The sequence below is a fragment of the Dryobates pubescens genome, chromosome 18 (assembly GCF_014839835.1).
Source record: "Dryobates pubescens isolate bDryPub1 chromosome 18, bDryPub1.pri, whole genome shotgun sequence".
In the NCBI taxonomy this organism is placed as follows: Eukaryota; Metazoa; Chordata; class Aves; order Piciformes; family Picidae; genus Dryobates; species Dryobates pubescens.
Window position 1 is genome coordinate 5,043,378 of NC_071629.1, and position 24,528 is coordinate 5,067,905.

General features: G+C 53.0%; 1 protein-coding gene across 1 annotated transcript in view; it reads right to left on the reverse strand.

Annotated features, from left to right (window-relative positions):
- The window catches only part of AR (androgen receptor), a 57,460-nt gene that overhangs the window by 15,446 nt on the left and 17,486 nt on the right, over positions 1-24,528 (reverse strand). The window contains exons 2-3 of the mRNA XM_009907364.2: positions 13,491-13,642; positions 3,909-4,025 (exon numbers count right to left, since the gene is read on the reverse strand). Of these exons, the coding sequence (XP_009905666.2) occupies positions 3,909-4,025; positions 13,491-13,642 (269 nt within the window). The remainder of the gene's footprint in view (positions 1-3,908; positions 4,026-13,490; positions 13,643-24,528) is intronic.

A 24,528-nucleotide genomic window follows, 5' to 3' on the forward strand; every position in this document is an offset into this window, starting at 1 on the left:
CTAGTCCTGCCAGCAATGAACTGAACTTTACATGTCAAGGAGGTTTTGCCCCCAGGAGAGGACCCACATGGAGCACAGGCATGAGCCTGAAGGTGCACAGCACAGGCTGAGGTGCTTGCTGCTCACAGTGAGAGAGCCCATGGGACCTCCTATGCCGTGGCTAAACTTCACTGGCCATAAATCCAGGGCAGATTGGCAGAAATGAGTGGTGTGCAGGGGCTGGGCTAGAGCAGGACAGAGGCACCTGGCTGCTCACAGCTGGAGCAGGATGGAGGGCTCTGGTTACCCATGGCTGGAGCAGAATGGAAGGGTCTGGTTACCCATGGCTGGAGCAGGATGGAAGGGTCTGGTTACCCATGGCTGGAGAAGGATGGAAGGGTCTGGTTACCCATGGCTGGAGCAGGATGGAAGGGTCTGGTTGCCCATGGCTGGAGCAGAATGGAAGGGTTTGGTTACCCGTGGCTGGAGCAGGATGGAAGGGTCTGGTTGCCCATGGCTGGAGCAGAATAGAAGGGTCTGGTTGCCCACAGGACAGAGGGTGCAGGTGGCCCTGTGTGCAGGGCCCTGGCAGGATCCATGCAGCAACATGTGCAGGGACATGCTACCCATACACAGGGCTGGCACAGCCACCTGTGCTCACAGGAGGAGCTGGTGTGGTGGGAGAGGCACCAGCAGGACTGAGCACACAAAGCCAGCATTATCACTTCTTCTTTTGATATATTTTTACTTTCCCCCCACCCTTTTTTCAAAAGTCTTTTCCTTCTCTGGGCCTTTTCAGTGCTGATCAGGAGAGAAGATTCTGTTTAATGGATTTCAGTGTGCAGGTCAGAGTGATCTCAATCAATAATGAAGTGCTTCGACATCTTGCCATCCTGTGCCAAAGCAGAGAGCCCTAAATAAGGGATGCAGGGTGTCACCTCCTCCTCCTCCCACCCAGCACTGAAAGCTGCAGGTCTGCTGGTCACAGGCAGCTCTATTAAAGCCTCCAAGGGACTGGTAATTAACAGGCAGTTAAAAAACAACTGTGTGGAGCCTTTTCACATGCTCTGCCTCTCTACTGTGGCAGAAATAACTGTGGACAAACTCATAGCATGCATGTTTCTAACAATTGCCTTTAAACCCACATTCAAAACAAATGTAAAACAGACCAGGCAGAACAGGTCAGGGTGACCCAAAGAGCTTAAGAGAGAAAATAAAGGGGGGGAGGGGGGGATGGGCTGGGGGCTATCAGTATTAGCATTAATTTTGTCAGTGTGTCCTGCAGAAGGTTATATTGATGGATGCCCTCTCTCACTTAAGGGAGATTCACCAGAAAGAAAAAAAGCCCTGAGAAACAAGAGCATGCTTGTTCTGGATGGCATTACCAAACCCTCCTGCTGGCTGCAGACCAGGAAGCTGGGTTTGGCTTCTCATCCCTGTCCTCCAGCTCTGGAGCCCAGCAATCCCATGGGCAGGGCGGTGGCAGCGTCCCAGTCCCAACCCTCCCAGGCAGAGAAGGGAAGGGTCCCTGAGGAGCCTCCCTCCTTCCTCGGGAAGCCATGGCTACAAACAGCCACCAGCAGCTGGCACAGGAGCTCCTGCCACATGCTGTGTGGATGGGCACAGCACCAGGACGAGCTGCTCCGCTCTCGCTCCCTCCTGGCTGGCCTGGATGACCAGGGCTGAGGGCAGAGCTGGTGCAGGAGATATTGGGAAGCTGTAACTGAGAGACCACCTGGAAACCCCAGCAAGCAAACTGCCTGCTTGGTGGCATCAGGTGGGCTGGGCACCTCTCTGGTGCTCCCAAACTGTGGTGTGCCTTCAGGTGTGCCATGCAAGCGCATCGGTGCTGTGAGCCAACAACTCACCTGAGATGCACACAGGAGCATGAGGGAAGAGCCACCACAGCCTGCCCAGGAGGCTGACCTCACCAGGCTTCAGGACTGCATTACCTTCAGAAACATTTGTCTTTCCTTCTTGCTACCAGGAGGAAAGGAGCACACTGAACACCTCTGTAGCCCCCCAAAGAATTGTGTGCCCACTGCTCAAACTGACTACCTGCTGCTGCAGAAGGGCAGAGGCTGCCCTGCCCTGCCCTGCCCTGCTCTCTGGACATGGCTGCTGGTGCCTGAGCTGTAAGAACTGTTCTGGGGAGAAAATTAAAACCACTGCTCCTCAATGAGCAATAAACCAGAAGCAGCTTGGTAGGAAGCTCTTCAAGACAACATTCCAGCAGCCCAGCAGCTCCAGGAGGCATCCAGCAGCCCCAGGAGGCGTCCAGCAGCTCCAGGAGGCGTCCAGCAGCTCCAGGAGGCGTCCAGCAGCCCCAGGAGGCGCCCAGCAGCTCCAGGAGGTGTCCAGCAGCCCCAGGAGGCACCCAGCAGCTGTGGAAGTTTTAAAACTAAACTGTTGGCACATCAAACCAGCCAGAGCTGCCCACCTCCCTTTGTGCTGTGTCTGACCATGCCTGGGGCTCTCTTCTCTGTTACCTCCCTGACTCCCCTCCACTCCACTCCACTGCCAGAAGGCTTTTCATTGAGGGTCAAGTCTGTCAGCCCCATTTTCAGAGGATTTTCTTTCTCCCTCTCACATGAAATGAACTCAAAGGTTGAGCCACTCAGTGCTCTACATTGTAGGGTTTAGACTTTGAGCAGAAAAGCTCAGGTTTTGGACAGGGACAGGCTTTGACAGAGCTGCAGGGTTTTGGAACTGAGACAAACTGTAACAGGGACCTTTACCAGGAGCAACTTCCATTCAGTGAAGAACACCACTGGGGCTGTGGCTTTCTACAGGAAGATGAAAGAGGAGTGCTCTGCTCAGAGGAGCTTTGGTGTGACTGAGAAGCCAGCTGGTCTGATTTCCTCAGATGAACAAGGTGTTCAATTAAAAACCAGAATGCTTTCCCAAAACTCAAACAAATGCTCAATGAAATTCATAGTTTTGGGATTAGAAACCTGCAAACGCCTCCTGAAGCTCTTCATGCTCCACCAGCCTCGTTTTTGCAGCCATTTGCTGACTACTAACTGGCCAAGGACATCCTTTATCTGCAGGATTAGCCCAGCTGCCCCAGACTCAGGGGACATCATCCAGACTGGAGGGACCTTGGAGCTGCCTTCCAGTACCTGAAGGAATCCTACAGAAAGGCTGCAGGGGGACTTTTACCTAAGGGTCTTGAGCAATAGGACAAGGAGGAATGGTTTTAAGCTGAGGGAGAGTAGGAATGGAATGGAATGGAATGGAATGGAATGGAATGGAATGGAATGGAATGGAATGGAATGGAATGGAATGGAATGGGATGGAACGGAATGGAATGGAATGGGATGGAATGGAATGGAATGGAACGGAACGGAATGGAACGGAATGGAATGAACCAGGTTGGAAGAGACCTTTGAGATCATCAAGTCCAACCTATCACCCAACACCATCTGATCAACTAAACTATGGCACCAAGTGCCCCATCCAGGCTCTTCCTAAACACCTCCAGGGATGGTGACTCCACCACCTCCCTGGGCAGCACATCCCAATGGCCAATCTCTCTTGCTGGGAAGAACTTCTTCCTAACATCCAGCCTAAACCTCCCCTGGCACAGCTTGAGTCTGTGTCCTCTTGTTCTGGTGCTGGTTGCCTGGGAGAAGAGCCCAACCCCCACCTGGCTACAACCTCCCTTCAGGTAGTTGTAGACAGCAAGAAGGTCTCCCCTGAGGAAGAAGTTCTGCAGTACAAGGGTGGTGAGGCTCTGGCACAGGCTGCCCAGGGAGGCTGTAGATGCCTCCTGCCTGGGGGTGTGCAAGGCCAGGGTGGAGGCAGCCTTGAGCAGCCGAGACTAGCTGAGAGGCGTCCCTGCCCAGGGAGGGGAGGCTGGAGTAGATGATCTCTGAGGTGCCCTCCAACCCAAGGCATTGTGACTCTCTGGCTCCACGGGGCTGTACCTCCAAGAGTCATGCCGGCCTCGTAGCACTTGCGCAGGCGGCACGAGGGGCAGTTTTTCCTCCGGAACTTGTCGATGGTGCAGTCGTTCCGGCTGGCACAGAGGTACTTCTGTTTACCTGCAAGAAAAGCCAGAGCAAATGGCAGATGGATAGTGGGCACCCATCAGAGAAGGTTTGGTTTCCCAGTTCAACCCCCCCCCGCCCCCCAGCAGAAGGTTTGTGTTGGAAGCTGCCATCTCCTGGGAGAACAGCACAGCAAAGGACAAGACCACAGCAGTGCTGACTTCCCAGTTCAACCCCCCCCAACAGAAGGCTTAAGCTGGAAGTTGGTGTCTTTGAGGGGAACAAAGCACAGCTCTTCCTCTGCTGCTCCAGAAGTGGCTCATCTCTAGATACACACACTGTAGGGCAGCTGGCTGCCCAAAATGCAACCCTGGTCACTGCTGTCTCACCACATCCCAGCACCTTCCTCTCCCTGCCTGCCTGCGAGCGGGCAGCAGAGCTCCTCTTCACCCACACACTGGCAGAGATCTTCAAGCACAAAACCACTCTGCACCTTGCAGCACAGCAGGGTTAGTCAACAAACAGCAATTACAAAGCAATGAAATTCGGCTGGGGTGGCTCTCCCTTTCAAATGCCACCTGTCTGTGGCTGCCTTTTGGCTGTGAGGAGCCTTCCTCTCCCGGAACACCTCCAAAACGCCTCCTGCTGTGGCATTTACCTACAGCTTACTGAACGTGGCTCCCAGACAGTGACCCTCCCTCCACGACCACGACTCTTTGCAGTGCTTCTTGGGGCTGAATTAATTGTTGTGCCACTCAGCAGTGCCCATTTGCTGCCTGCGGGTTAGAGACACAGAGGTTCGGGGGACTGTTTGCATGGGGAGCTGCTGCCTCATCAGCTCAGCTCACTGCTTGCCCTGATCCTGGGCTGCACAGAGGGCCAGCCAGGAGGGGACTGGGACCAGCAGCTCCCAGTGTGGGAGGTCCTTTGCTGTAGCCAGTTCAGGGGGGGTTGCAGAAAACCCAGAAGCTGCTGCTCACCAGGCTCACTGGTATCTCAGACTCACCTTCACTCCACACTTCAGCTCTGTTTTTCTGTCCCCTGCCTCATTTGCCAGACATGCCAAAAATGAACTTTCCTTCCTGACTCACCATTTGTTTTCTTGTCAAGCCTAAACACATTTATTGGATCAGGAGTTATCTGATGTTCTCCAGAGCATTCCAAACGAAACCAGTCTCGGTCAATACCAGAGCTGTGCACCAGCAGCCCTGCCTGAGAATCACTCTATACCCAGCCCAACCTTTATTTACCATCCTGCAAGGGTTTGCCTTCTATATTCCTTACAGGAATAGCCCCTTGGAATGACCAGAGATCATTAAAAGCAGGAGGTTGGCTATAACTGCTCAGTGTCCCAGTTTTAGCTGGAAGAGATGCATGACTGTGCAGTGATTTAGCAGTTCCCCACCTCCCATGCTCACCCCCACAACTTCTGAAGATAGCAGAACCAGAAAGAAAGACAAACTTTTAGCAACCCAGTGTCACAGACCTCGCTGGTGCCGGCTGTGGCTTCCCCACTGCCCTCCCAGCTCCAGAGAGCACTTTGTTTCCCACACCCTGGGGAGGATGGAGTCCACCTAGGGTCCCACTGCTCCTTCCTGGCTCTGCTAGCAGTGCCCAGATGGGGCTTCATTGCACTGTCAGTGCCAGCTGCAAACTCCACCACAGCTTCTCCTCACAGGGCTGCAGGAAAGGCACCGTGAAGCTCGGCATAAACCCAGCTCCTCAGTGTGCAGGCACCAGGCAACACCCAGGGGCTGCAAAAATAGCACATGCCTGAACTTCTTGGAATCCTCCCCATTAAAAGCCGATCATTACACCACCTCCAGCTGTAGCTGAGAGGACTGGAGACATAATGGGGCAAGAGAGCAGCACAGGATACCTCGCTAAACCCTTTTAACACCGTTCTCTTCAGCACCTCTTCTCCCTCCCCACCCCCTTGCTCATTACCAGCATTAAGGACACTCAGACAAGCCTCAGAAGCAGCTATTACACCAAAGCCCAGAGAGCACAAGCACCATCCTCTCTTTCAACAGTTCATTGAGAAGGATGAGTAATAAACAACTTCAGCTGAAACTGGGTTACTTGGAGCTATTTCTGTGCTATGGGAAATGAGTGTGCCCAGGCCATACTCTCTCCACTTGACCTCCTTACGTGCACGCATCAAACAAGAGTGGACGTCCTACTTTCTCAGGCATGGGCACGGGGAGCTGCCAGATGATTGTGCTCTCCTTCCTCTCCAGCTGCAGCACAGCAGTCACTAGGATGCTCCAGAGCACAGTATAAAGTGGCTGGGTTGAGACCACCAGGACCACAGGGCCAACTCTGCCTCTGTCTGAGGCTGTTGGGCTGCCGTGAGCAGAGATACCACCCCCCTCTACCCTTGGCTCCTGCTCCTTCCCTATCTCCCCTCCCTAGTCTAAACTATGGCATTTTTGCAACAATAATAGCTCAAAATCTTTAAAAAGGTCAAGTGCCTCCAGTGGCTGGCTGCAGCCAGGGAAGGCAGCACAGCCACTGCCCCAGCCCCACAAGGACGCTCCAGGGTCAGGCACAGCTTTATCTCAGTTCCTCTACCAAGAGGAGGGACGTCCCCAGCCCCCTTCTCTGCCCTGAGCTCCAGGCACTGTCCCCACATGTGGGCTCATCCCCTACCCCCCCACTGTCCCCACCAGGCACCCACAGGAGGAGAGCAAGGGGACTGGGTCCCAGCCTGGCTCAGTGAGGCAGCCATGCCGCTTCTCATCAGTTCTTCAGCTGCATCCACCACCTCTGGCACTGCTGGGGAGGAAGAGGGAGAGGAAGATCCCTGGCTGGGTGCACCCCCAGGCACAAACTGGGCACATTAGGGGAGTCTCTGAGACAACATCACCTCCCTGCCGAGGGGCTGGGATGAGCACAAGGCTTTAAGCTGCAGTCCCCAACTCACCCCCACAGTGATTGTGCTGAAACATCAAAGCCTGCTTCCTGGTTCACCAAAGAAACTCTCAGGGGCAGGGATGGAGTTTCTGTTAACTCTACATGCAGAGCCTGGCTGCCAGCCATTGATGCAAAGGGGAACACATGGCCATGCAATGCTTCTGCTCAGAACGAGAACGAGTCACTTGCTCACCTCATCCAAAATCCACACAGAGGTTCCCCTGGAGAAACCTGGCACCCTCATCACTGCCATCCCCAGCTGTAGACATGGTTTGTGAAGCAAACCCATCACCTGGGAGAAGGACCTCATCGTGTCACTGCCCCAGGGAAGCCAAACCACCCTGAGCCACCTGTGCTCACCACATCAGCCACCCAGACCCACAGCAGCCAGGACACTCGTCACCTCCAGCAGCCACTGACACACTGCCAGGCCAGCTGGCTCTGGTGGATGCTGCAGCAAGAGCAGCTCCTCTGCTCCATCCATGTTGGTGTAGTGTCCCTTCCCTCCAAGCTAGAGGCATGCACTGTGTAACACAGAGGAGAGGATAGGATAGGATAGGATAGGATAGGATAGGATAGGATAGGATAGGATAGGATAGGATAGGATAGAAGCAGAAGAGAAGTAGAAGTAGAAGATAAGTAGAAGTGGAAAGTAGAAGGTAGAAGAGAAGTAGAAGGTAGAAGAGAAGTAGAAGTAGAAAGTAGAAGATAAGTAGAAAGTAGAAGAGAAGTAGAAAGTAGAGGAGAAGTAGAAAGTAGAAGTAGAAAGTAGAAGTAGAAAGTAGAAGTAAAAAGTAGAAGTAGAAAGTAGAAGGTAGAAGTAGAAAGTAGAAGTAGAAGAGACCAGGTTGGAAAAGACCTTTGAGATCATTGAGTCCAACCTAGCATCCAACACCATCTAATCAACTAAACCATGTGCCACCTCAGTACAAACACACAAATGTCTGTGCCATCTGAGCATAGGGACACAAGCAGCTGTGCCACCTAGGCACCAGCACAGACTTGCAGAGAAGAAGGGGCCCCTGGCCCCAGAGAGCAAGGAAAGGTGGCTGGGATACAGCTGAGTTCCATTTGTCTTAAGTAACTTCTCCCATACAGAGATTTGATTTTCATTTCAGAATAACTCAGTCTCTTCATCTTGGCACAAGATGAGACCTTGGCAAGGAGCTGCTCTTTATGCAGAGATAAATGAGCTGAGTTTGCCTTTCCTCTGCCTTTGCTTTGGTTTAACACTGGAATGATTTCTGTTCTCCTTTTCTATCCTGCAAACAACTGAGACCCTCTCCTGTGTTGCTCCACACCAGAGGCTCCAACTTTGCAAACCTATAGGCACAGGTCTCAGCTTTGGACTTCCAGTCCTGCTTTGCCCAGTGGCCCTGCTCTCTGCAAAGCCAATCACCCTGCTGTCCTTACAAGAGGGCCATTGGCAAGGCAGCAGCCTCAGATCTAATTACCCACTTGGTGTTGCATGCCTGGAGCAGACACCCCTCCTCCAGTGCTTGACTTCTGTGTTAGTGAGAAGTGGAAGTCAGAAGGTCCTCAGCACTCCTCTGCTATTTCCAAGCAGCCCAGGATCCCCAGAGATCAGCCTAGACCTGGCAGGCTGCTGCAGGTCCCAGCTCAGCTGCTGTGGTAGTGCCCTTCAACCAAGTCCTCCTGCTCAGCCCCTGGGACTGTGACAGGAGTCAGGAGCAGAAGGAAGAGCAGCTCTGCAGTCTCAACTGAGAGCAAAGATTTATGGAGAAAGCTCCATTGCTCAATCCCAAGGAGCTATTTGACTAACAGCCTGTTGGCACACAACTTGCTGTGCCCAGAGCAACTTTCTCTTCCAAAATGCAATCTATGCAAATGTCTGGAGGAAGATTTAGCACTGTGGATGTGAAAACCCACTAAATGCCTTTTGAAAGAGAGATCCACCCTTGTACTTCAGGGCATGAAGCAAATTCTGACTGTGGGGGCTGAGAGCAGGGTTTCTGAGAAGGTGAATCCCCAGGGTCTTGCATAACCAAAGGGGTTCCAGCGCTCCTCTGCAAAAACTCTGGTCCCCATCCCTTCCACCAGCTGGGCTGGGGCAAGAGCTGAGCCTGTGAGTTTGGTGCTGGGAACACTCCAAAGTTCCCACTCTTTGTTCCTGTCAGAAAAAAAACCCTAAGAGGGCACAGCTGCAAAGTTCTCAGGAGCCAACACTAAGCCTCTATTAATAAACCATCTTTGCAAAGTAGTTTCCTTAGTAGCCACCAGCATTTAGCAGGAGATGAAAGAAAACAGATGAAAGAACCCAGCCCCAGAGACACAGCGCAGGCTCCAGCAGCAGCTTCCTCCTCAGGGCAGGGATCTCAGCAGCCCAGTGGCCAGGAGGGCTGGGAAGGAGGGTAGCTCTAAGGGAAGGGCAGGGGAAAGCTCTCCAGGGAAGCAGAAATAAGAAAACATGAGCAGCCAGAGACATGCAGGCATGGAAGTTACAGATGATGGCAAACTAAGAGCATGGGCAGGTAGCACCTCTGTACAGGAGGTACCCATGAGGGTAGGGGAACACTGGGACAGGTTGCCCAGGGAGGTGTTTGAGGCCCCATCCCTGGAGATATTCAAGGTGAGGCTCAGCTGGGCTCTGGGCAACTTGCTCTAGTTGAGGATGTCCCTGCTGACTGCAGTGGGGGGGTGGGATGAGATGACTTATTGATTCTATGACCTTTGGAGGTCCCTTCCAACCAGCACCATTCTATGCTTCTATGACACATTCCAGCAAGAAGCCTGGAGCAAGCCAAGGCTAAACAATGAGCTTTAAAATTAGACAACTGTTGGACTGTGCAAATTGAAAAGGCTTTAAAGATGCTGAAATCCCCCAGGCAGAAACGTTTTTAATTGCTCATCTCTCTGGCAACAAGACAAAACTGCAAACTCTTTACCTCCTGAGCCTGCCTGAAGTCAAACTGTCTGCTTCAGAGCCCAGCCAGTGTCATGTCCAACTGTTTGCTGACTGATGGCTTGCTGAGCATGGGCTGAGGCAGTGAGCAGCTGCCCATCAGCAGCACAGCACAGGCAGTTGCTACCCCTCCAGGCAGCCAGCAAGGCAGGTGCTGACAGACCAGGCTTGGGGAGCTGAGCTGGGGGTGCCAAGGGGAGAGGAAAGCAATCCCACCTAGCTGGCAGCACAGAAGACAGGCAGCAGGCTGTGCCAGGAGGGTCTCAGCTTCCACAGAATTACAGAATGTTCAGAGATCATCCAGTCCAAGCCCCCTGCCAAAGGAGGATCACCCAGGGCAGGCTGCACAGGAACACATCCAGGCAGGTTTTGAAAGCCTCCACAGAAGGAGGCTCCACAGCCTCTCTGGGCAGCCTGCTCCACTGCTCCAGCAGCCTCCCCATAAAGAAGTGTCTCCTCATGTTGAGATGGAACCTCCTCCAGCCTGTAACCTTTGTCCCTTGTCCTATCACTGGGTACCACCCACAAGAGAGCATCACCTTCAGATATTGATACACTGAGCAGATCCCCTCTCAGCCTTCTCTTCCCCAGACTAAACAGCCCCAGGTCCCTCAGCCTTTCTTCACAGGAGAGATGTTCAAGCTTCTCAACCCAAAACCCCCACCCCAAATAGAAAACACTCAAGTCTGTCAAACATTTAATCAGAGCAGGAGTTATCTGCTGGAAACCACAGAAATCCCTCAGCATGCTTCCAAAGGGGAGAAGAATCAATGGCTAACTTGATTTTCAGTAAGTCTTTTCCCTTTCTTAGCCCTTCCAAGGCAGGGCATGTCTATAAAACCTTCTCAAAACAGCCCTGAGTCACTGCCAAGTAAATTCAGTATCATATTAGGCAAAGAATAAGAGAAAAGTGAAAGCTTTGTGTCCAGCTGCTCCCTCCGAGGTGATCTGTTTGTGCTGCTCCTCAGCTCCCTGTCCACTGCAGCTGCTGCCCAACAGAGGCAGCCAGTTCACACCAGTCAAGGGAAGGTAACAAGAGTAGAAGAAAAGGTTGCTCTGCTCCCTGGGGAAGCTTTCTGATCAGCTGATGTGAAGAGTCTCCAAAGGTGACCTCAGGTTTTGCAGAGAAGCACTTTATGGACTTTCAAACATGAGAACAGCCTGAAATATCAGCTTGCCATACTGCTCCTCAGCTTGACCAGGGAAAGGTCTCGCTGGAAACCCACCAAGAGGCAGAGCAGTAATCATCACCTAGCACTGCCCTGCATTCAGTATTTATAAAGGACTATGATTTATTGCCTCTTCCCCAAAATAGCCTCTGTCCCTGTCCCTCAGGGTAACATAAGGTGAAACCTCAGCACCAGGCAAGTCCACCCTGCTGCTGCTGCTGCTGCTGCTCCTCACCGCAGGCACATTTTCACCACTCGCTCCTCCAAGGGAGAGGCAAAGGGCTGCTGCTGCCTGAGCCTAACACAACCAAACACCTCCAACCCTCTGCCACACTTTGAGGCTTAACAGCTGAGAGGAGGCATCAATACCACTTAAATTAACACAGTGAGGAGCGGGAACACCACTGGGGCACATGATGAAGGGCAGCGCGAGCAGCCCGGGCTGCCTCGTCTCCCCAGCAGCCACTCACCCACTCACCACGCTGGACAGAGCCAGTGGCATCACCTCAGGACCTACCACTAGATACAGAGCATTTAATCAGCAGTTTGTCTGACAGAGAGAGCCAAGATCCACTTACTATGAATCAACAATAACTTGCTGACTTAAATAAGCATCTGTTATTTACCCTGGCTGCACAAGCCCCATCCCTCTGGCCTCACTCAGCCCTGCTGCACACCAGAGACAGGTCTGTAAATGATTTACTTGGGAAAAACAAACCAAGCTTATTAGCTATTAATACTACCTGACTGCCCTATCGTGGCACCAGGATGCTGTGGTCCTGTGGCACAACATCAATTCTTCCTTGAAATGTTGCTGCCAGCTCCACTCCTGGCATGCACAATGAGAGGGGGGAAAAATCCAGCCTGAGAATGTGCAGGATGCTGCTAGAGTTAATCAAGAAAGTGCTGGAGCTCACCTAGAAAGTGCTGGGATTAATCTAGAACGTGCCTGGGGTCATCTAGAAAGTGCCAGAGTTGACCTAGAAAGTGCTAGGGTTAAGCTAGTGTGTGTCAAAATTGGCCCAGAAAGTGCCAGAACTGATCTAGAAAGTGCCAGGGTTAAGCTAGTGTGTGTCAAAATTGGCCCAGAAAGTGCCAGAACTGATCTAGAAAGTGCCAGGGTTAAGCTAGTGTGTGTCAAAATTGACCTAGGAAGTACCAGAATTGCTCCAGAAAGTGCCAGGGTTACTCTAGAGAGCTGCAGAATCAATCTAGAGCATGCCAGGGTTAATATAGAGCGTGACAAAATCAATCTAGAAAGTGCCAGGGTCAAGCTAGAGAGCACCAGATTTAATCCAGACCCTGCCAGAGTTTACACAGAGAATGACAAAATCAATCTAGAAAGTGCCAGGGTCAAGCTAGAGAGAACCAGAATTAATCTAGACCCTGCTAGGGTTAATCCAGAGAGCACCACACTTAATCCTGAGGCAGTACTCTGACACTGGCAGCTGAGTCTGGGACCTCTGACCAAGGCACGACAGGGGAAGGTCACAGTAAGACAAGACAGAGCCAGAAGCCTTCTCCATCATCCTTCACCACTGGCCACCAGGAGGGACCATGGTGTCTGCCTCTCCAGGCAGGCCACAGCCTGTGGCAGCAATTGTCAACAGTGTGCCCTGAATAAACGATGTCACTCAGGTTTGCACTGGTTCATTGCTCCAGTCAGATGCATGCTTCATTACCAGACAGTCAGGTTTCCTCAACAGAGACTCTCACTCTGCTGCCAAGGAATCACCACCCTTAACTGCAGACCTTGCTGACCCACAGCCCAGTCTGCTGGGCTCTGTCCTGCCACATGCTAATTCCCAAGATGGTGCAAAGACCTTGATGTTGACAGCTAACATCTAGGCTCAACACTTACATCTGCAGAGCCTCAAACTACAGAGCTGTAGATGGAGAAGTTGCTTTCTCAAGGGCTGGAGAGAAGGGTCATGGACACTGAGGTCAGAGCATGGCTCTCAATGGACAGCCAGTTCAGCTGGTTTGCAGGCATTGAGAGCAGTGACCCTCTGAATGGGATGCAAGAGAAGAAAGGCATCTCCTCAATGTGGAGTTGTGGGTCTGAGGTCACAGGAGGGCTGGGAATCAAGAGGAGAGGCAGGAACTGACCACTCCAAGGCCTCACTGGGTCACTAAGACAATCAGGCATTGCCAAGGACTGTGTTTTGGCAAACTGGTTTGGCTGCTTTTTGAGGGCAATCTGTCATGTGGAATGCCAAAGACAGGACAAAGAAATCAACCTGCCCTTGAATCCTCTCCTTAGAAACCCACCACGTTTTGCCCCACCTCTTCTGCCTCAGCCCCCTTGGCTTGGCAGCTCCCTGAAGCAGGGCTGCTTCACCTCTTCCAACAAGAGCAAAGCACATCCTGATGTTGCAGATGCCTTCAGCACTGAGATGTTAATGGCTGGACTGCCACAGGACCTGTGGCAGCAGGATTTGACTCTGGCTGCTTTGGAAGTCAGCAGCTGGAGGTGGGAGTGGTTTCCCCTCCTCTCCCTGCATGCATTACCTTCAGCAGCCCGCTTGAAGAAGACTTTGCAGCTACCACAAGTGAGGGCTCCATAGTGGCACCCAGATGCTTCATCTCCACAGATCAGGCAAGTCTTTTGAGGTGGAAAGTAATAGTCAATGGGCAAGACATGCTCCCGGCCAGCCTCCAACCTGCAGCAGAAAACAGAGAGGGAAGAAGAGCAAAAGGGTCAGCAGATGTGGTTAGCACAAGTGGGTGAGGAGCTGGCAGAACATTCATGGCAAACCCCAGCATCTTGGTGATGGGACAAACCAAGCTCTGATCAGCAAACAGTGACTGAGCCAAGCCTCACTCTGCTCAGACAGAAGACCAAGCTGGGATAGCGCTCCTGACACGGCACCTAGACACAAGGGGTGACAATGCGTGACAGGCTTGGTGACAGCACAGCCTGGGAGCAGAAGACGACTCAGACTGGCTGTTGATGGAATTTTGGCTTCTAAATCAAAACCCAGCCTTGCTTGTTCATCAAGCACCATCATCCCACTACACTGAGGCCACTGTCACTTTACTACAGGATCAATCCATCCCTTTGATTCTTAAGTTAAACAAATTGAGTTCTCCTGAACTCTCAAAACTCTCTTAAGCTATTATTTCCTTCCTTCCTTTCTACCTATTTTCCCCTTCCAAGACCCAGCAACAGCTGGATGGAAGCTTCTTCTCAGATGCCTTACTCATCCACATGACTACTAAATCCAGCCAGAAGCCCCTGGTGAAAACATAAAGCATTTGCTGTGCATGTGTCCCAGCAATCCCATGGCTGAAGGCACTGCCTTTGCTTCTCCCAGTGACAGGGAGCACGCTGGGACAGTGCCACCGAGGTCCCTGCCCTGGGAGATGTGTCCCATGGGCAGTGCACAGCCCTGCCAACCACAGAAGAGTGAAAACAAGCCTCAGAGTTAAAGTTGCAGGGTCTGCCAGATAAGGATGACTGAATGCTGGAAGTGGGTCAGTGCAGATCATGGAGCTTTAACCTTTTCCATTTGCCAGCTCAGCACTCAGAAAAACTTGTTCAGGGGGTTCACTCTGGGTAGCTGGAAGCAGGAATGGGGATGGAAACCCTCTGGAAGCAGGGGCAGAGTGTGAGCTCCACGAAGCTCTGGGGCCACCTTTGCCTGTTGCTGCTTTCCTCAACCTCCAGGTTTGACATAACCACTTCCAAGCTCCGCTGGGGAGGCAGGAGGAGCCTCCTGCAAGCCTGGCACACCCCATGCAGGTGCTAAGCATAAGAAGATGCAGCAGTTGTGGGGTGCTCAGGAGGCAGAGGTCCACCCCTCCACCCCTCCTGTCTCTCCCCAACCAGCAGAGCCTGCAGCCCACTTGGGACTGCGTCCCGAGGAGCCAGCACCCCGGGGGAGAATGTCACCCCTGCATGCCAGGCTGACATTGTGCCAACCACCCACATTAACCCCAGCACTGAGACGCTCTGAGAGCCAGCCCTCCTCTCCAGCTGCACCCTCCTCACGCTTCCCTCCACCCATCTGCCCCAATCCTTCCTCCCTGGTCGGTGCCCATCCTGCCACCTCCCTCCCGCCACAGGCAGCCACAGGCCTGTCTGATCAGATCTGTGGAGGAGCTGCTTTTGGGGAAGGGAGGGCAGCAAGGGTGGCACTTCTCAGAATCCCCAGGCAGCACAGATCCAGGCAGCACGAGGAGCAATAAGCAGCATTTCAAGTTCTTTGGTAAGCTCTGCTCTTTGTCAAAGCACCAGATGGGGCAATTAGCTTCTAACAGTCAGCAGCAGGTCACTGCAACTTTTTGGTCCAAATTAGATCTGCTTTTGGTTTCTGGTACTGCTCTGAATGCTTGCAGGTGAGCTCTTAGAAAGTAAATTATATTAAAAGCAAATGTGACAATTGTGGGACTTCTAGGGAAAAAAAAAGGGGGGGGGGGGGGAGGGAAAAAGAAAGAGTGTTTATACTCAGAAAAGCCTCATTTGGGATCAGGAGTAAAGCCAAAGTCCACTGAAACAGAGAACAGCTCTGGGAGAGGTGGCAGCCAGAACCCACACTGTGAATCTTCTGCAAGGTCTGGCAGCTCCTAGGATAAGGGGTCAAAGACAGACCCCAGGGGGCAAGGGTCCTCTACCCCAAGAGGCCAGCACCTCTTCTCCCCTGGGTGCACAGGCAGCTCTGCTCAGCCGGCTACGACACACACCAGAGGATATCTGAACACCAAGAGAGCAGCTGGCAACATCAAGGTTTAACTAAGTGAAGGTCTGTGTGCTGTCTGTGCTAGCCACGAGCTTTCCCATTGGGGTTTCCATGCTACCATGCCAGGTATGGCTGCCTGCACTTGCCAGGCTGTGACTGCTGCAGGCACCTGGGCAGTTAGCTCCCACACCATCCTTCACCTCTCCCAGCTCCTCTCCCCCACGTCCCTTCACTGCTTCCAGGCAGAGGAACAGGCTGCCCAGAAAAGCTGTGGAGATTCCAAACCTGTAAGTGTTTAAAGCCAGGTTGGATGGGCCTGGAGAAACTTGGGAGGTGTCCCTGCCCATGGTTTGAACTAGATGATCTTTAAGGTCCCTTCCAACCCAAACCATTCTACAGTTCTGTGAGTCTGTGTTGCTGGGATGCCTCATGCCAAGCAAAGCCTAACTGTCATCAGAGCACCAGTCTGCTTTTCACACAGGTCAGGGCTGCCCTGGCTTTTCTAAGCCACTCACACCTTGAGAGTAAAGCATGAGATGGGACAATTCCTGGTGAGATCAAAACCCAGGCTCACCTCTCTGCTCTCACCTTGCTGTCAGTTGCAGCCTTCAGTTCCTGACATGAGAGCTATGCAGGTCCCACCTAAACTGCAGGTTAGTAACTGGAGCAGGATTTCTAATCTCTCTTCTTAAGGCAAGAAACATTCTGAATGATTTCTCATCTTTTCAGCAGCAGCAATTGGCATCAATGACTCATCTGTAGGTGCTGCTCAACCACTCTTCCCAGACAATCTCACATTCCAAGGCTCTTCTTGAATCACTGATTAAGGGGAGGAGATGCAGTCTGCTGCAATCTATCTGCCACGGCTAAGCCCTGATGGAGCACACAGCTCCCTGTACTGCCCTCCCCACCACCCTGCCCATCCTCCCAGTGCCATCCCACTGAGAGCTGGGGTCTGAGAGCTGGGGTAGAGCAGGCACTGCTAAGAAACAGCCAGCAGCAGATATGAAAGCATGGCTAGAAATGCTTCAGTTATCCCACAGCTCCCTAGGTCCCAGCAGAACCAGACCTCCAGACCCTAACCACCTCTCACATTTTTTCTCCTCTCTGTGTGATCAGAAAGCCAAAAAAAGGTTTGATTTATCTTTTTTTCCCCCCATAGGACTTCCCACGCTGTGCTTTCCCTTCTCTTTGCACTGTTTCATGCTGGAAATAAACACAAGTGGCTCTTGCAGCAGCAGAGAGCCTGTTGTGAGGAGAGAAGCAGGACCTCCAGAAGACCTTGGAGTGGTTTTGAGGCTTAATTATTTAAAGTTGCAAAGCAGCTTAGCAATGAATGCTGCAGTGGCATTTAAATAGCTGTTTGTCCAGCAGAAGAGTTGAGCAAGTGCAGACAGACCTCCAGGCAGGTCTGTCTCAGTGCACCACACACGTGCTCCTACCAGGGGCTGAGCAGGTACATCTTCTCCCTGCAAATCCCTTTGTGCTCTGCCAGTGTCCACTCCTAGGTGGAAATCAGGAGGAGCTGGTGGACTCTAGAGCTTAATCCTGACTGTAGGACAGGCTCATCCCAGCTCTAACACCTTTGGGGCTTGCACTGAGCAGGATTCAGCACCTGAGCCCTGCTAGGTCAGGACAGGGACAGGGCAGGACTGGGCACAGGCTGAGCCCTGAGCACCAGCATCATTTCCAGCTCCTTTCTGCACCTTCTCCAGCAGCAGCTGCTGCCCACAGAGCTCAAGGATTTGCCCAGGTTTTGAAAGGACTTCAACTTGCCTCTTGGTTTGAATCTTTAGAGGGGAAATTGTGAGAAAAACACAGCTGAAAGCATGGGCAGCTGGGAGTGTGCTGCAATAATGGGACCCTTAACCATCCATCTTCTGCCTTCCAAGAGACCTTTCAAGGGCTTTCTCAAAATCTCTAGGTAAGAGCACTGCAAAAGATGGCTAAGAGTGGCTGCAGGGACCTGGGGACTGGCAGTGCCCTGGGCAGAGCCCCTGACACCCCCCTGGCCCAGCCACCAGCGGCGACTGCAGCTCCTGCACAGGGGACTGGAGGGGACTAAGTGGTGCTTGCAGCTCCTGTGCCAGAGCCAGGAAGGTGGCTCTGCAGCAGGCTCATGGTGGGCTGCCCAAAAGCTTGCCCCGAGGGGAAGTTTGCACTCTGGTGCTACCTGCCGCCTGCACCCACCCCACAGGTCTGACAACAGCAGCAGCCAGCACCTTCTGGGGGGCTCGGGGGGACGTGCCCACCTCATGCACAAAATATGGCAAGTGTCACCATGCCTCAGGAAGCCAAAGCAGGGAGATAGCCCGGCGCAGGCAGACACAACTGGAGCAGCAGTGACGTCGGGCAGAGATTCCAGCCCCGGCACACAGCTCGAAGGCCAAGGTCAGCGCAGCTCGCCGAGGAGCACGGCGCTTTCCAGGGGGAGAACAAACAACTGCAGCACCTCCCTGCTGGCTGGCTGCAGGAAGAATTTCACTGTCCTTTCAGGAGGCTTCTTGAAGAAAATTGAGCTTCCTGAGCTCCTGCCAGCTGCAGATATTTCTGTGGAGCAGGAGGAAGAAAGGTCTTCCTTCTGTGCCTCCTGTGCGAGGCAGGCACTTGGCTGTCACTGGCCGATCCCACCGAGCAGCCCAGATCACAACACACCCAGGGAACCAAGGGCAAGCAGGGGTAAGAGGCAAGGCAACCACTTCTCAGCCCACAGAGAGAGTAACCATCTCAGCAGCAGATGGCACACACTGCCCAAAAGGAGCCAAGGTGCAACTGCCCGTCCCCCACCCCACCACCCCAAGAAGTTCTGAGCCCAGAGGCAGACCATGCAAGGCTATGGAGCCAACAGAATAGAATAGAATAGAATAGAATAGAATAGAATAGAATAATAGAATAAGCCAGGTTGGAAAAGACCTTTGAGATCATCAAGTCCAACCTATCACCCAACACCATCTAAGCAACCAAACCATGGCCCCAAGCACCCCATTCAGGCTCTTCCTAAACACCTCCAGGGATGATGACTCCATCACCTCCCTGGGCAGCACATTCCAATGGTCAACAACTCTCTCTGGGAAGAACTTTCTCCTCACCTCCAGCTTAAACTTCCCCTGGCACAGCTTGAGACTGTGTCCTCTTGTTCTGGTGCTGGTGGCCTGGGAGAAGAGCCCAACCCCCACCTGGCTACAACCTCCCTTCAGGTAGTTGTAGACAGCAAGAAGGTCTCCCCTGAGCCTCCTCTTCTCCAGGCTAAGCAACCCCAGCTCCCTCAGCCTCTCCTCCCAGGGCTGTGCTCCAGACCCCTCCCCAGCTTTGTTGCCCTTCCCTGGACACCTTCCAGCACCTCAGCATCTTTCCTAAACTGAGGGGCCCAGAACTGGACACAAAGGTGCAGCCAGGGTGCAACTGTCCCCCACCACCACCCACACACACAGAGAAGTTTCAAGCCCAGAGGCAGACCATGCAGGGCTATGGAGCCAAGGTACAACTGTCCCCCCCCCCCACCACCACCACCCCCAGAAGTTCTGAGCCCAGAGGCAGAGCACGCAAGGCTGTGTGCTGCTTTCCCTGCGTGGTGTCTGCAGCCCCCACACGGAGCCTACCTGCTCCAGCGAGGCAGTCTGGTTAAGCACTTCACCCATGCTAGCTGAGCACGATGCATGTTCCTCACACTCCCTCTGTTTTCCATCAGTCTGACAGAACTGAACAAACACAATTTCCACCTCCTTCCCTCTCAAGGCTGACATTTTCCACGGCAGAATCGCTCTGGCAGCACAGCCCACCAGGCTGAACAGAGCATGGCAGCCTGGCTCCAGGCTGGGCCGGCACAAGCGCCGTGTGCCATGAGCTCACTGCAGGAACTGCTTGGGGACAATGCCTGCGCCAGAGGGCTTGGAACCCACTTTGAGATTAAGCTGCCTTCTCCAGAAGCATGCCTGCTAAAGCTGAGTGCTGGGTTTGCAAGCACAGGGACTCAGCTGGCCTTTGAAGACCCCCTACCAAGATCTGCCTGCTCACCCCCAGCGGCTGTCAGGCAGCCCAGCTCATGCCAGGCTTAGCTGAGAAGCCCCAGGGCAGAGAGCTTTGGTCACACACCTTGTGCTTCAGAGAAGGTGCCTGGTGGTTTTGCACCTTATCAAAGGTGCTTCACTTAAAAATCTGCCTGGCCATAGTGCTGGAGAAGATGCTAAGCCATGAAGTGAGTGAGCACTTGCACACAAAGAATCCTGCCTGGTCAGCCTAAGTACTGTGCATTTCTGAGATGCTGTGGAATAGCAAATGCTGCCTTTAAAGTGGCATCTTCTGTGCCTGACAGTTTCAAACACAATATTAAAGTAGCTGGCTGCCTGCCAGTGGAGTTGGGTGGCTGCTGCCTGGACAGAGGTCTGTGACTCACGCTGAGGTGCCAGCCCCACGTTTAGCCAAGAGCACGACTGCTCACATCAGGCATGCTTCCCCTGCCCTGCTGCTGCCACTGGCTTCAGCCAGAGCTGAACTGAACTTTCCCTCAGCAGCCACTAAGCCACACTGATGCAGATAACAAGACACTTTGAAGCATCCCATCTGTTAAAATGCTTGGAGCAGTTTAATCTCTGAGCACGCAGCCTTGTGCGCCGAATTCATTTCCTTCTTTCCTTTCTTTTTTTTTTTTCTCCTAAATAGCCTTGAATGTGTTTCCAAACTGGCCATGCCTTTTTTCCCTGCCTAACTGCTGGAGGCAGAGAGGCCTCGATAGCATCTCTGGGAGGGCAGAGCACAGCAGGAACAGGAGGGACAGCCTGTGGTAAACACATCTGGGAACGGGATCTGCGCCGCGGATGACAACGGCTTTTCCAAACATCCCTGGCATGGAGGGCAGGCACAACCAGCAGGCCCTCAGGAGAAGGTCCTCCCACCAGCAGCTCCCAGGAGCGATGGTTGGGGCTTCTCCAGCTGAGACAAGGGCAGCAGGCGCCAGAGATGGCAGCAGGGAGGGCAGCAGGCAGCAGGCAGGGCAGCAGGCAGCAGGGAGGGCAGCAGGCAGGGCAGCAGGCAGCGCAGCAGGCAGCGCAGCAGGCAGCAGCTCACAAGCTGTCTCCCAGCCCAAGGGCCACAAATAGCTTCCACAAGCACAGCTGCAGGAATCTGTTCTTACATCTCCCCAACTAAAATGAGTTTTTCTTTTCAAGTGCTCTGTTTACTTGTTTTGACAGGGTGTTGCTTTCACACACTGGGTCCCGGTCACATCCAAAGCCCCACCTCTGGCAGCCCGGGCTCAGCAAGCCCATGGTTCTTTGTCCTTTGGCTGGAAAGGAGCTGGAGCTGCACCAACACGTGGCTGCCCTTAGTCCCAACACCCTGGGAACAGTCCCAACTGGCCACCCCAGCCAGCCAAGCCACTGCTGCACATCTGCTGGGGGGTGGCCAGAAGAGGCTATGCCATAACCCAACCCACTGGGGACTCTCCTGACTTTAACAACCACCACAGGCTCTGTCCTTCCAGTCACCCTGAGGAAAGCAGCAGAAAATGAGGTTGCAAAGGTGTGAGGAGGTAGGTATGCTGTCCTGGGGTGCAAGTCACACTGCAGCCTCTGCAGCAGGCTGCTGCCTGCATTTTGGATGCAGCACAAGACCAAAACTTCTGCCTCAAAACCCGAGCTCCAAGCTGGGAGCTCAGAGATCAGCTTACATAAATCAGCTCAGAGCAGATCAAACACTTGATTTCCCCAGAGGGAGAAGGTATCTGTGGAGAGGGATGGCACAAATGGATTGCAAGGTTACTCATGATGGGAACTCACCTGATTATGAAGCATGTAGGGGACAAAAAAACACAGGAGAGGAGTAATGCAAGCAAGCTTCAGCCCTGATGAGCACCCCAAGGCCATCAGGGCTGTACACCACATCATCCTGGTGACAGCAGTCACCTGGAGCCTCCAAGGACAAGACCTTGGTGTCCTGGGTGCACAGGGAGCCATACTTATTTCCCAAGGAAACAGCCTGTCCTGACTAATGTTGTTTTAACTGGGTTTACCCCCCAGCATAACCTTCCACCCTCAAATCCATCTCTGCTGCTGACAACAAGAAAATGTGCCTGCAAAGAAGATCACAAATAATGAGATGCTCTGGATCCCCCTGTTTCATGTTCCAGGAGATGCTGCCAGAGAGGGAGCACAGGCTCCTTGAAAGCACCCTGGCTGCTCATGTGCTTGGCAGGGCACAGCAGGCTGGCAGTGCTGAGTACTGACTGCCTGCTTTTACAGGAAGCTCTCCCTCCTCACAAGCTGAGCACAGGGAGACTAAATTAAGCATCAGGAGAGGTGATGGGAGTGCCTTGGTGGCTTTTCACACCAGTCACATTGCAGTGCCCATCTCCACAGAATGGTTTGGGTTGGAAGGGACCTCCAAAGCTCATCCAGTCCAACCCCTCTGCAGTCAGCAGGGACATCCTCCACTAGAGCAGGATGCTCAGAGCCTTGGGAGCCTGACCAAAAACAGCTCCAGGGATGGGACTTCAACCACTTCCCTGGGCAACCTGTTCCAGTGTTCCACCACCCTCATAGTAAAGAACTTCTTCCTGATACCCAGTCTAAATCTGCTCTTCTCTAGTTTGAAGCCATTGCCCCTTGTCCTGTCACTGCAGGCCTCTGTACACAGTCTCTCTCCATCCTTCTTACAGCCCCCTTCCATCAGGTCCATGTCCTTCCTATGTTGAGAGCTCCAGACCTGCACACAGTACTGCAGGTGAGGTCTCACCAGAGCAAAGTGGTAGAATCACCTCTCTGGATCTGCTGGCAACACATCTTTTGATGCAGCCCAGGATATGATTTGCCTTCTGGGCTGCAAGCTCACACTGCCTGCTCATGTCCTGCCCCCTTCAGGTACTGGCAGGCTGCTAATAGGTCTCCCCAGAGCCTTCTCTTCTCCAAGCTGAACAACCCCAGCTCCCTCTGCTTGTCTTTGTAGCAGAGGTGCTCCCTCTCAAGATCTCTGATCCCCTCAGCCAGGGCCACCTCTCAGCAGCCCACATGTACCAGGGCTGGGAAGGGGACTGAAGGCTTTCCAGACCCATGGTTGGCCATGCCACAAGCACAGCTTGGAGCCATCAGAAAGAAGGGCAAAGCCACTCCCTCCACGTGCCCTTCAGATGCAGATCAATGTTCTCTTTGTGTTTGCTGCACACAGATCTTCATGCCAGTGCCACTTTGACACATCAGACAAGTAGTACCTGCTGCTGCTCACAAAGCCTCTGAGGGACAAGTCCTGCTCTGAGACTTCTCTTCTCCCAGGAAGGACACAGGGTAAGGGCAGGCTTTGCAGAGGCAGAGTGGTCAGCCAGCACAACCAGACCTGTGTCAGAGCACCCCCACATGAACCCAGTATTCGATCTCCACAACTCATTTGGCCAATCTCCAAAGTCCTGTCGTACCTGGAATGAAGACAACAGCTGCTGGAGGGGCAGCTGATCTGGTGTGCACAGCCTGATGTCAATGCTGCTCACCTCTGCCTCTCTCCCACCCACAGACACCTCCTTCACAGCCTGGCAGCATTCACCAGCCTTGGCTTTTCGACACAGGGCAGGAAACCTCAGGGCCTGCATCCCCTCAGGTGCTGTCACCCCAAGCCCCATGGGCAGCAGAACCAGGCAGCCAACACTTGGGCACCCCAAGCATCAAAACTCCCCAAGACCCCTCCAGGGTCACCTCAAGCTGTGTTGTCTCTTTGCCAGAGCTGGTCAGACCCCTCCAGCCATTCCTCAGCAGGGACCTAAGGGGCTGGAGAAGGGTGCTGCTGCACAGGGCTCCCGTCAGGGTCCTCAAGAACCTTCAGCAAACTCCACAGATCTGATAAGAAACCCAAGGTGGGCTGACCAACATCAGCATCACAGAGAACATCAAATGTCAGCATAACTTAACTAGGCAATGAGGATCCCTCCACTTAAACCATCAAGTTCCAGCTTGTCTGTTGCAGGATTTCCCTGAAGAACACATCCAGCATCATCCCTACCTTCACACTTCCTCTCTGCCATGTGCAGAGTGTGTTGATGTTCCACAGGGCCAGGCTGGTGGCTCTGCAGAGGATGTGACAGCTCCCTTCATTAGCAGGAGCCTTCTCCTCTAGCAAATACCTTCTCTTCTTAAAAGCAATTCCATAGTTTGTCCTGACTCTTGCTTTTCCACTCTGTAGGTTAGGAAATGCTGCATGACATATTTCTGATTGATTAGCTGCTGGGTTAATATTTGAGTTGGGACAAGTTCCAACCAAAGGGATCCATCAACTCAAGGGAAATGTGGCCATTTCAGGTCTTCTGGTAAGTCAGCAGAACACTTATCAAAGCTGACCTTATTTCAAAGCAGTTCTCTATCAAAACCAAGCCAGGCTTGTTAGTGAGCTGCAGACTTGCTGGCTGGCCTCCCCCTAAAGGCTCTCCACAATTTTTCTAGCTGCTGGGTTCCATGCCTCATTCTCTGCATGGGCTGGAAGAAAACTTCCCACATTTTCTGGCTTTGTCAGCCCTGAGGAGATCTCAGCTGGGGCCTTTGAGCTGAGCTGGCTGCAGAAATTGGATTTGCTCTGCTTTCCAGAGCTGCTTTAGCCATACAGCGGGTTGCTGGTGCTGGCTCCTGCTGGGAGCTCAGCGTCCTCCAAGATGCCAGCAAAAGCCATGAACCTCCCACTATCATATTTCACTGGCCTCCCCTGAGTTTCCCAGGCTCTAGTAAACACAGGCTTCCACATTCTTCCTTGATGAGAAAGTGAGACTGTGACTCCACACCTTGTCCCGCTTGCAACACATCCTCAGCAGCCTTCTTCTTGCTTGTGGACAATGAACTGCCCCAGCAGCTCTGCAGCCAGAGCTGGCACCTGCCTCTGATCCTCTGGAAGCCCATGTG